Below are 13,497 nucleotides of genomic sequence, written 5' to 3'. Positions count from 1 at the left end.
AGAAACAGCACTAGTAGGAGGGTCAAGCTTTGAAAAGGAGGAGGCATACTTCTTCCTGTAGTAGAGGATGAAAAGTGAGAAAATGGGAGTAGTTGTGATGTTTTAAGGGCTAGAAACATGACCTTGAGGGTCTTATAAAATGGCCTGAAACTTCTTAGTAATGTAGGTTGTAAACAGAGACTAAGAGGAATGAGCAATGGTTTGAATTTTTGAGGATAAGTTGGAAAAGTCTGAAACAGTTTCCTGGTGAATGTAAAGAAAATTAACTAAAGAGTGGGGAGTTATGTTCCCATGGGTGTAGAGTTTCAGTTCTGGAAAACAGGAGAAAGTTCTGGAGATGGGGATGGTGATAGTTGCACAACAATGTGAATGTACTTAATGCCACAGAATTGTACACTTTAAAATGGTAAAAATGGTAAATTTTGTATTATGTATATTTTACCACAATTTTAAAAATTGATTTAGGAATGAATTAAAAATGGGAGTGGAGGAAGTAGGAAGATGGAGTTTGTTCGTAACCAGGGGAATCGCAGTGTTTAGATATTCTGGTGATAATGATGGTCAGGACCAGTTCTTGTGGGTGAGCTGTTGAAGAGTTGTTAGTCATCAAAGCAGGCACTGAAGTCACCAGGGCTGACAACAGCAGAGGCAACAGTAAACAGAAAAGATCAAGGTCCCTGGTAATGAGAAAGGAAAGGAATTAGCATGTCGTTGACCCAGGGTTGGGGTTGAAAACGGCAGTAGAAAATGAGAAACGTGTCAGTTTCTCTACTGGCCCTGGGAAATGGGTATGCAAGGAAAGGGAGTGGGTTTCAAGAATAGCAGCATTACCAGAGGAAAGCCATATTTTAGATAATAAAAGGAAATAAAAGCAGATTTTTAAGGAAAAGGAGGGAGAGGGTAAGGAGTGTGCATGTGTGTGGGAGGGAGACATTCCAGAGGAAATGACATGTGTTCAAGGAAAAAACCTGAAAGAAGATTTTAATCTGTCAAGAAATAATGTCTTAGATAGAAATTCATTAATCAGTCATTCATCTCTGAGCAACAATAACAAAAAAATGTATTTAAGTCTAGTCATTCTCTAAGTTGCAGATGAGTATGGTTGCCTCTTTGGTTTGAGAAAGCTTGCAGAAACTTACATTCAAGAAATATTGAGTGCCCATTATATGCCAGGGACTATATTCCATCAGCATTAACCCACAGGACACTGCATGAAAGTTTTCATCTCACTTTGTCAAATATGACATCTACATCTGACCAACTGGAAAATCATTTATAGAATCACTAATATTCTTTTATATGTCAGGCAATGCTCTTTGATTAGCAATTGCCCTCTAAAATACCCATGAGAATGTTAAGTTGTCTGTTAGCCTTTCTTTCCTTATTGTGAGTTTTACTTTTAAAATAAATTCATTTAATCAAATTGATTTCCTGTGATGAATCTCATTGTTAAAATGCAGAGTTATGAAAATTTTTTATTAAAAATACATACTCATTATAGAAAATTTGGATGATACAGAGAAGAGAAAGTTTGACCTTTGATGTCCTAGAAAATAGTTAAATGCTCTGAAAAGAAACACAACTGGTGATTATTGGAAGGAAATCCTAACCTCCTTGAGGTCCTGAGAACACAAGCAGTGCTGGATTTGTATCTGTACTACAGCACAGAGTGCTACCCAATAATAATAATAATAAATCAAATACTTTGTCTAGTGCTGGGCTACATGCTGGGGATACAGCAAACTGTTTTCTGCCCTCCTGGAGTTTGATCTCTATTGGGGAGATAGATATTGAGCAAATAGTCATATAAATATATAATTAATGAACAGTGATAGATAAGAACTAGGCTGGTGAAGAAGATGAAAGAGTGGAAAGGTACTAAGGTAGTGTAATCAGAGAAGATGAAATTTAAGCTGCACCCAAAGGGTGTGAAGGACATATGGAAGGGAAGGGACAGAAGGTGCCTTCAGGGCAGAGAAAACTCCAGGGGCAAAAGCCCTGAACTGTACAGCACTTGCAGTATTCAGGGAACCGAGAGGTCCAGGATGGCTTAGAGCGGAGTGGGCAATGGGAAGAGCATAATGTAATGGGGTTGGAGATGGAAAGGGGTAGAAGCCAGGTTATACTGGACCCTGGAGGCCAGAGGAAGGAGCTTGGATTTTATTCAAAGGGAATAATGCAATGGGAAGCAAAAAAAGGTTTTAAAGTAATATAGAATGTGATTTGATTTTTGTTTTTAAACTAATGCTCTGATTGGCAAAGGGCTACAAAAAATGATTACATTGTGTAATGTTGAATATACTAATTATCCTGTTCTGAGCATTATATATTGCACACAGGTATTGATATTCAACACTGTACCCTATAGATACGTGCAATTATGTTTCAATAAAAAAATAATAAACTAGTGCTCTGGCTGCCATGTGAGGAACAGATGGAGGGCACTAAGAGCGAGGGGATAAGAACTGCAAGGAGTCTGCGTTAGTTCAGATTCTTAGTAATAGTGGTGGTGGTGATGATGGTAATGATGACAGCAGCTGCAGTGCTTTGGGCATCTTCTGTGGCCAGATGCTTTACATACATTATTTCTAATTGTCACTGTGATCCTGGAGTTTGGGTGTGATTGTCTCCCTTTTAGAAGTGAGGAAATAGTGGCTCAGAGAGATTGTTTTCCAAAAAGTCACTTAGAAAATAAGTAGCAAAGCCAGATATCAAGTCCATCTGGCTCTATCTTTTAGTCCATGGAGAACACGAGTTGAATGGGGTGAAATTGAATTCCTGGGGAGAGGAAACACTCTATAAAGAAATTTAGCAAATTAATCTATGACTCAAGCCAAATCTCTTGTTAGAGGAAGGATGTGAGTTTTTCAGGAGGCTTTCTTTTATGTCTGTGAAGTGAATAGCACGTAGCACTTGTAAAGCAATTCTATGCTTTCCCACAGTTTTCCTGGATGCAGTCTTGTCCAGTCATTTTTATACACTGGCACTATCTGCCCCGTCAACCTTTCTAACCTTCCCTCCACGCCCTCTTCATTTTAGACCCATTGGACTGCTTTCTGTTCCTCAATTCACTATGCATTTTTACAACTACATGCCTTTGCTCAAACTGTTCCTCTTGCTAGTAATGCCTCTTTCCCTTTGCCTGGGAAGCTTCTATTTAACCCAATTCAAATATGTGTTTGTGTGTATCTCACTAACAATCCACAATCAAGCAAACTTTATTGCTTCCTTCCTTACTTGCTTATCACATCTAACTCTGTTTTCCTATATCCTCCACTGGACTGCTAGCTCCTTGGGAACAAGGGTCATGCCTTAGTCGTCTTTGTTTCCCCAGAAATGATCCATGGCAGGCACTCACTAAATGTTCTGTAACTTAAATTAGTCCTTGCAAAAACTCTATGAACTAGGTAAGGCAGGCATTACCCACTGGACAAATGTGGGGACCCTGCCTCAATTCCAAAGATCTACAGAGCAGTGGAGCTGGAACTTCAGGTTGAGCTATATAAAATTGGCACTACTTCACCATTTTTGACCTACAGAAATGATACTTTTATATCGCTCAGCCTAATAGAACCCAGGTCTTCTTGTTCTTGGGCTTTTTCTAAAGCATTAAAAGAAGCTGACTTTCTGGCTGGCCTTTGGCCCTGTGGTTTTAGTGTGACTGAACATTTCAAATTATTCATTTCAAGTTGTTTTATTATTTGTTTATTATTTTTTTACTTATTTATCTCCTGTGTCCCTTCCCATTTCTCACATACTTTGGAGGCCCCAGCTGTGTGGTAGATTAAATCTTTAGTGATTTTTGAAGAGGCAGAGGTAGATTGGCCTCCCCATGCTTAGACCCACGATTTTCTCTCTTTCCTCAGGTCCCTTCAGCTCTCCAGGTCTCAGTTACCTCATCTTAACAATGAGGAGGGTGCATTAAAGCCAGCATTTTCCTATCCCTTTGATTCTCTTTCCCTTGCTCCCGTACAGGTTCCTCATTCAGCCCATTCCTTCCCGTCTCCCAGAGCCCTCTTCGATACCAGCAGCTGCACCATCCCCTTGCTTACCCAGAAGATGCCGTTCTGAGAAAACACACATGTTCTCCCTCAGCCCTGTGTCCATCTCCTCTCCTTTCTGCTAACCTTACAGCAGGCAGTTTGAGGCAGGCGAAGGAGGAATAAAGTAATTTGGAGTCATCTCTTAGGTACAGGCTGATCCATCACAATACAAAAATCCAGGTTAGGCATGGACTTGGCTACATTTTGTTTTAGGACAAAATTACAGCAAAAAGGAAAGTCCACAGAATACTCAGGGTTTTTAAATTTTTTTTTTTTAATGGATTCAAAAAGCTAGAAGAAAGCAATGTATTGGAAAAAATACATGGAACAGATAGACATTTTGGTTTAGTTTACCTCTGAAGTTTAGGGTTGAGATTTTTTTTTTTCCCTTTTCCTTTTAAAGTCCATTTTAAGTGAAACTGGACAAGTAATATACAAATTATAAATTTTATAAAAATTCAAAGGAGTATGAAACATTTAATAGCAGCATGTAGAGTTAAATAAAGTTCTCGTGTATTTTTTATAATTAATCCTTATATAGTGTTTACTATGTGCCAAGTACTGTATGAAGTGCTTTACATATTTAATTTGTTCAGTTGCCCCAGCAATATTGTCAGGGTGGTACTATTATTTTTCCTATTTTACAGGTGAGGAAATTGAGGCACAGAAAGATCTAGTAACTTGCCCAGGATCCCATAGCTAACCCCCAAGCAAACATTTTCAGAGTTCATGAGGTGCTTCAGGAAAGCGGTAAAGGAATCCAAACCTGTTACATTCCAAGTTTTCCTCCCTACTCCTTGCACCCAAAACAAAAGCTCCTGTTTCATACTGGGCTTCTGCTTAAAGTTTTCTAGGTAGCAAAAGTTTTGTTGCTAAGAAAACAAAATTAAAAGTTTGAAAATTATTAGGTCCATCCCACCTGGATTATTTATTTGACCCTGTAAAGGCGGGTGATAGACTAAGGCCCGATTCATACATCATCAGTAGTAGTCTAGCTAGTGAATAAATTTAACAGCATCATAAGGATAAATAATTATACTTTATGGTTGAAAAAGGGACTTTCAAAACTCTTTAAGGAGTATAATACTTTTCCAAAAAAGGAATATTGCATAGAACCCTCATAGATTAAAATAAAAGGACAGAATCATTAATCTATTAATATAAATGTGGCTTATATGTTTACATTTATATTTGCTCATTATAAAGTTAATTAATCAAAGAATTTTATTTTCAGCATAATTGTGGATTAGTACCATGAACAACCCTCCTGACAAAAATGTTGGAACTAAAATGGTGAAAGAAATATTTTTAAAAATCTTTTCAAACACATTATTGAACTGGCGTAAAAGAATCGACAATTTATTGTATAGTTTCAATTAGCTAGATGAGAGGACTTGGATTGTTCCCAACAGAAAAAAATGATAAATGTTTGAGATAATGGAAAACAAAAAATTAGTGGTTGCCAGGGTGTCAGGGTAGGAGGGAAGGATGGAGGGGGGAATGAATAGGTGGAGCACAGAGGATTTTTAGGGCAGAGAAACTATTCTGTATGATACTGTAATGGTAAATATATGACACTATACATGTGGCAAAACCCATAGAACTGTACAACACAAAGAAAGAACCCTAATGTAAAATTAAGTCAATAATAATATATCAACATTGGTTCATAATTTTAACAAATGTACCACTCTAATGTAACGTGTTAATAATAGGAGAAACTGTTGTTAATAATAGGAGAAACATTTTAACAAATGTACCACTCTAATGTAACATGTTAATAATAGGAGAAACTATTGTTAATAATAGGAGAAACTATGTATGCATGTGGGGGGGTGTGTGTGGAAACTATCTGCACTTTTTGCTCAATTTCTCTGTAAACCTAAAATTGCTATAAAAATTATGTCTATCACATAAGAAGAATAAAAAAGTAAAAAATGTATAGTGTGCCGAACACTGGGAGGCAAACAAGCTTGGCTTTTTCCTGAAGTTCTCTGCCATGTCCTAGAGACAGGGTGAAGATTTTCATGAAGTGCTGAGGCCAGAAGATAAAACCAGGATATGCCTAAGATGGGGAGTCTAATAGGAAACCGCTGCATAAATCTGGATTCCCAAAGGGCTACATTCACAATGGAAGAGTGATGGCGATCAACAAAGCCCTCTGCAGAGGACATTGAACATGGAGTCAAGGTTCGTGGTTTGCCAATTTTGAGATTTAACACCTGCCCTGCTGGGTTTCAGCCTTGTTTGGGACCTGTTACCCCTTTCTTTTGGCCTATTTCTCCCATTTTGAATGGGAATATGTACCCTATTTTTGTCTCACCATTGAATCTTGGAAGTAGATAACTTGTTTTGATTTCACAGATGGGACTTTGAACTTTGGACTTTTGAGTTGAAACAAGTTAAGACTTTGGGGATGAAATGAATGTATTTGTATGTGTAAAGGACATGAGTTTTTGGAGGCCAGGGGCAGAATGTAGTGGATTTAATTATGTCCCCCCCAAATTCACTGATGCTTATATTGTGTCCTCCAAGTTTTATATATTAGAAACTTGGCCTACACTGTGACTGTTAAGAAGGTGAGAGATCCTATTATGGTAATCGAAAGGTGGAGCCTTGAAGAGGTGACCATGCCATAGTGAACAGATTAAAAATGGTGGTCAGGGGCGTGGTTCTGAGGGCTTTAAAAGGACAGAGAGGAGAGTCTCTTTCTCTCTTGCTCTCTCTGCTCCACCATTTTTGCAATGTGATACCCTGTGGTCACTGAAGTTACCACCGAGACCTTTACCAGATGTTTTCCCTGGACTTTGGACTTTTAGCCTCCGAAACTGTAACAATAAATTTCATTTTCTTTATAAATCATCTATTTCTGTGTATTTTGTTATATACAACATACACCCTCTCACAGAAGGGGACAGCTAAGAAGTATGTCTCAACTCCAGCCTTAGATGGAAGGAAACACATTCCTCTGAGAATTTATTTTCTTATGACAAGTCAGCCCCTACATGGGTTTACAGTCTGAAATGCCTGAAATAGAGAATTGAATATTAAGTTGGTAGTATCCCAAGACAAATGAGTGAGGCAAACATAAATAGTATCTTTAAGAACTCAGATGCAACCCAAATCACTAAGTATTCCCACAGAAAAACTTCCAGGGCATATGAGTAGTTTGCAGTCGAAATTTATAAAGCAAACAAGAATAATGGGCACCATGGTGAGAGCCCATTGAAGGAACAGGTAGCAGAAACCAACCGTAAAGTCTTTGTGTATTAGAACAATTAGGAATGACATATAAAATAACTGATTTTAATATATTTAGATAGTGTTCTGAAAAGACTGAAAACACGAATGGGGAATAAGTATATTTTTAAAAGATCCAAATAGAATATCTAGGGAAAAAAAAATATTACTGAAATTAATATTACTGAAATTAAAACTCAATGGATTAGACAGCAGATTAGACACAAGAGAGTCAATGAATGAGAAAATATGTCTGAAGATATTCTTTAAAATACAATCCGAGACACATAGAGTTGGAAAATATGAAAAAGAGGATAAGAGATTTAGAGGACAAAATGAGACAGTCCAATGTGTATCTATTTGAAATTATAGAAGGAGATAATATAATAGAGAAGGAGAAATACTTGAAGATAGAGTTGCCGAGAACTTTCCAGAATTGTTGAAAGATCCCAATTCTTAGATCCAGGAATCCCAGTGAATCCAAAGCAGGTTGAAACAGAGACTGAGAGAGAAATCCACATCTTGAAACATTAATTATGAAACTACAGAACATTAAAGAAAAAGAAAAAGAGATTATAATGTCATTTGCTGAGGACAATTAAATTGATTTGGATGAGAAAAACAAAAATTTCGATTGGGCTTATGGGTGGATGTTTACAGTTCTAGAGTAGCCCCAGAACCTGTGAAATTAACATCAGATATTTACAAAACTACTGAAGCACCTCTGCAGTCCACTGAGCACTATTAAAAACTGCAGAGGTATCCTAAAAACTCCTTATTTTACAAGTGAGGAAAGTGACATTCAGAGCAGGTGAAGGATATTATCTAAAGTCACACAGGTAGTGAGTGGGTACATGATGGAGCCAGGACAAGAATCAGGTCTTTTAACTCACAGAGCAGTAGTTGTGACTGCTCTTTCCTCTGTCTTGCTACTGTTTGTTTAAAATATTAAATAACAACAAAGAAAAACAAAGTGTGAAGAAAAGTACAATTCCAGTTTATCAGGGAACTTTTTGGTGCTGTTTTTATCCCATGTGTTGAATTTAATAGCTTTTTGAATGCATTCTCATACTGCAATGTCCCATCTCTAGGAACCAATGAAACTGCTTACTTTTTTGGATGGGGGTAAGGGGATGCAGCCTTGATTTGTTTCCTTGAAGCCTGTAAGATAGCATGAGGATAGTGTGAGAAAGGTTTTAGAAAATATGATTAAAACTGAGTCATAGAAAATAACTGGCACAGCATTCTGTAGAGATGTCTGAGGAACAAGTATTGGGGGAAAATCTTGGTGTATACAAAGGCTTTGCTGAGAAATGCATGATGAAAATGCAGGTGCCAAGCCACACAGCATGAGTGTATACCCGAGTCACTAGATTATAAACCAGTTCACAAAACTGGAGAAAAAATCCAATCTGTTTTGCTTCAGTTCACTGTTTTAGACCTTGCTTGTTTTGCTTTCTCAAAAGTTTATACCCTAAATCCGCAAAGGAAGACAATTTGCAAGGGTAGGTAATGCCAGTATATCAAAATGTATCACCCCTGTTTATTAATGAAAAGATAGTATTGCACGTATGTGCATATGTGTATGGAAAAATTATTTCTGTATCTTAATTCACCACAAATACATGCCAACAATTTTGAGAGCATCTGCAACTGGCAACAATAAAATCAAAAGAGACTGAGGATGAGAACTTGTCCATTGATGTCAGCATTTACTCTGGGAATAGTTTACAGATTACAAAGCCTCAAGTGGTTTGCATAATTTAATGTTTGCACAATTTCAAATCCTATAGTTCTTTGGGAAGTACCTAAATTCTATGAACTGTTTTGCTGTTTGTTTTTTAGGAGAAGTGTGAGATTTTCAGATGACAAAGCTTTGGATTTTGAAGCTCATCTTCAAAGTAGAATGTGATATATATCTTTAAATTGGTTCATTTGTAGAGAAGCAGGCTGATTTGGGTATGGCACAGTTTTCAAACACATAAAACATTAATAAGAAAAATTTATTCCAGATATCACAGATGGATTTTTAGAGCCAGGGAAAGTGTGCCTAACTTCCATTCCTAGTACGTGGAGTTGCCACTAGATACTTCTGAAATTGAGAAAACAACAAGGAATAAAAAGAGGACTTTCTGAAAGGATGAACCAGATGTTTATGGAAATGGGGAAAGAAAAACTCCAGTCTCTAAAATTTAGAACCAGGAGAAGGCGGTCCAAAGCAGCAGACATGATAGCACAGCTTTGCATTGGTGGAAGATAAATGTACCAGTTTTATTTAAAAATAAAAATGTCTTTTAAAAAATATAAGTTTTTAAGGATGGAGGTAAACTGCTGGTTAGTAAAGTGATTGCTAGTTATATTATGAAGACTAAAGACAAGTTTCAAAAATGCACATTGTTTTGCCTGAAGTTTATATTCTCAGGCTTCTAACATCCAACCAGAAGTTAAGAATCATCTTCGTTCTAAAAAAACAGACTAAACTAAATAATTAATTAACCCACCGACCAATCAACCAAACAGCCTTTAGTATTTTGGTGTCAAATGCAGAACCTCTGTATGATCTGGTTTATCAAATGCTTGTGATAAATTACACAAAGCAGATAATTTGTTAAATTTTATGTCATTTGAGCAATGTTTTAATTAAGAAAATTAATAAGGGTGGATTACTATTAGTTCACAGTGATTCAACAATAACCTGACTAAATTTTCTTAAGGTATGTTTTATTCAAAAATCTGTAAAATCTCAACTTTTGACCATGGAGTTAAAGCATTAATCCTTTTAAAAGATATTTCTGTTATAGTAGAATATTTTTCAGTTATTCCTGATCGTTTTTTCCTGAAACCCAAATACAATATGATGTTTGGTTTTATTAATGTATTAAAGTTTTCTTCTCTAAGTGATGTTGCCTTGCAACTGGAACACAACAGAGGAGCGCCTCAGCTCCAAAATTACAACTCTGTAGAAGTTTCTTTGTTTTTTTCTAAAGTGTGTTTGTTGCCTCCAACTGATAGAACATATTTCTAGGTAAGGTTAAAAAAAATGCATGCTTTAGAGTTGAAGGAGAACTACCTATCAGAATGGCTAAAATGAGAAAGACAGAAAATACTGTCTATTGGCAAGGATTTGGGACATCTGGAATTCTTACACATGGCTGCTGAGAGTGTAAATTACCACACCACTCTGGAAAATAATATGGCAGTTTCCACTACAGGCAAACATATGCATACCTTTGGCCCAGTAATTCCACTTGAAGATATATACCCAACAGAAAGGCATAAAAATGTTCAACAAAAGACATGCAAGGGAATGTTCATAGAAGTCCTAGTCATGTATCTCCAAACAGGTAACAACCCCAGTGTTCATCTACATTATAATAGATAACTAGCGGTACATTCATTTAGAGGAGTTATAACCAGTAATGAGAATAAAAAAGCTGCAGCAATGTGCAACAGCACAGATGCATCTCACAAACATAATGTTGAGTGAAAGAGGCAGGATACAATGGTATATTATGTATGCATTTTTTAATATATAGTTAAAAACCTATAGGCAAATAAAATATATGCTATTAGAAAGTATAATAATGACTATTCTTGAGGTAGAGAGTAGTGACTAGAAGGGGACATGAGGAGGCTCTGGGGTTCTGTATTCTAATTTCTTTATATGGTTACATAGGTATGTTCACTTTGTGACAATCATTAAGCTGCACAATTTGTGCAATTTTTGTGCAGTTTTCTGGGAGTATGTTATACCTCAGAATTTGCGATGTTTTTTAAGTTAAGGGGAAGAGAGACTGTCAGCGTATTCTAAAATAAGTGTGGTGGTCAAAGAGACTCATTGAGAGAATTAAATAAGGACTCTATTTCATGGTTAAAAAAATTAGCATCTTTGTTTAAGTATGAACTAAACTGACTGGAAAGTGGTCAGACAGGAAATGGACACATTCTTCTTTTTTCTTAGTACTAAATAAGTGCTTCTGATATGCCCGATTAAAGACTAAGTTTTCTATTCTGAAAGAATTGAAATTAATCAGATTAAAGGGTGTTTTTGAGGTGTGGGTTAGACTAAAGCAGAATCCTCTGAGTAACTTTCAAAAGAGTTTAACTGCCCTTGTAAGCAGTGGGCAAGAAGTATTTAAAAAATAAAAATGGTTGGAGTTCTGTAGGAATTAGAGGATGTTGAGAATTACCAAGGATGAGTATTGTTTCTTAGCTAATGAATCTCTTTTTCTTTCCACAAAGAAGAAATTTACATATGCATGACTATGCACCTTTCATGGCAGTGTTCTTTCCATCTGGCAGTAATGGGTCTAGGAGTGGGCACATGACCCGGATCTGGTCAATGACATGTTAGGGGAGGTCGGCCTGTGACTTACAGGAAAATTTTTCTCCTTGAAATAGGAGCACGTAAGAAGTAAGTGCTTCTTGGCTTCTACTACCTTGGGCCCTGTGATAATGTGATGCCCAGAGCTGGGACCACCTTCTCTTCCCATGAAGGGAGAGATCATGGTCACTCGGAGGATGGCAGAGCAGAATTGTGGAAAGAGCCTGGGTCCTTGATGATGTCCTTGATACTTTGCACCAACTATGAGACTGCCCAGTTGAATTGCTTGTTAAGTGAGCAGCAAGTTTTGTTACATTTTAAGCCATGTTCAACTTGGTGTTCCACTATTGCAGCTAAAACCATATCAAGTTATACAAATTCTCTTTATTTTTTGTCTAAGTGTAATCTACATTGACTTTTTCTAAATCCTAAGACAAAATGGCAAATAACTATTGTATTCGGGACACTGAGTTAATAACCTTAAATAAAGTTGAATTGTTTAAACATTTTGATTTTTTCTGTGTGTGTGTGATAACAAATTCATTTATTTAGTACTTTTTCCATTCCATATCATCAGGAGGATTGACTTCAACTTTACTTTTACCTACATCAGACCAGTTGGTACGTAAAACTGTACCACCAGACTCCATAAATGACTTGTTCCTGGCACGTTTCACTTCATCAGAACCATCTGAATAAATCTGCTGAAATAGTTTGTTTAAAGCTGCATCTCCCTCCAACTTCTCATTCTTTTCTTCTTCCTTGATCTCACTAACCAATTTATCCCAATTTGTTGTATAATGAGATGACGACGGATATTGGTTCTTTACATCTGATATGAACTGTTTTGGTTTAGGCACATCTTCTTGCTCCTCTAGCTTTTCCCATCTCACAGCCTCAGGCTTTTTCATTTTAATTTCAATCTTTGTTGAAAGTACTTTAAATGTGCTCTGTTCTGGTATTATAGGATGAAGAAGTCTCAGTTTCAAGTTGTAATCCTCTCCAGAGGGAAGTTTCACCAAAGCAGACAACTCTTTTTCTGAAAATTCCACATTTACATCATTCTTCTGAACATTCTTGATCATGAGTGTAATGATTACTTGAGATTCCGTTTGATACCAGTCATACTTGATTTTTGACTGATGAGTCCATTGGGATGCAAACTCATCAGATTCCGATCCATTCTGAGCTTCCTGACACCTTTTAATCCAGATAATGAAATCAGCATCTGCACCATCTAATTTTTGTCCTTCTGTAAAAGTTTCCAGAGCACCAGCATAGTTTCTTTCATGGTATTCACGTATCTCTTTTCTCAGCACAGCAGTAGAATTATTTGGATTGAGTTCAAGAGACTACTTTGTATCAGCAACAGCATCACAGCAATTCCCAAGAAGAATGTTACAATAAGCTCTTTGACAATAATATTGTGCATCATCTGGTTTCTGTTCCAAAGCCTTAGTCAGCTCCTCTAACGCCACTTGGGGGTCCTTGTTGATCAGAGCATCTGAGAAGCTCTGGAGAAACCTCTGGGCTATAGCAGGTCCTGCTGCAGCCGTTGCTGACATCCCCAATAGTGACTGTTGTTGCTGCTGGAGGTGCTACTACTGCAGTTACCCAACATTTTAATATTTAAATAATAATATGTTTTAAAGAAAATTTGGTATACCATAGATATATAAATTAATGTATTAAAATTAATAAAAGAATTTTATATATGAGACAAAAGCATGAAATATCAGAAAATAGAAAAGATAAACTAAATATCTCATGTTAGAACAAGATTTTGGAAACATAAATAACTACTTGAGATGCTCCTTTAAAATAATAAGTGCAGATTGCCAATAATAGTATTATTATTACTGTTAATTTTACAGATTGCCAATAGAGTAC

General features: G+C 36.6%; 1 protein-coding gene across 1 annotated transcript; it reads right to left on the bottom strand.

Moving 5' to 3' along the window:
• Positions 1–12,155: 12,155 nt before the first annotated feature.
• On the bottom strand, positions 12,156–13,172 carry LOC134364523 (protein SGT1 homolog). The gene is given in 1 exon segment (XM_063080416.1): positions 12,156–13,172. A coding segment is annotated over 1 exon segment (1,017 nt).
• Positions 13,173–13,497: the final 325 nt, after the last annotated feature.

Source organism: Cynocephalus volans, chromosome 16 (genome assembly GCF_027409185.1).
Source record: "Cynocephalus volans isolate mCynVol1 chromosome 16, mCynVol1.pri, whole genome shotgun sequence".
NCBI lineage: Eukaryota > Metazoa > Chordata > Mammalia > Dermoptera > Cynocephalidae > Cynocephalus > Cynocephalus volans.
Note: the sequence above shows the minus strand (reverse complement) of the source record. Positions and strands in the feature narration are given on the sequence as shown.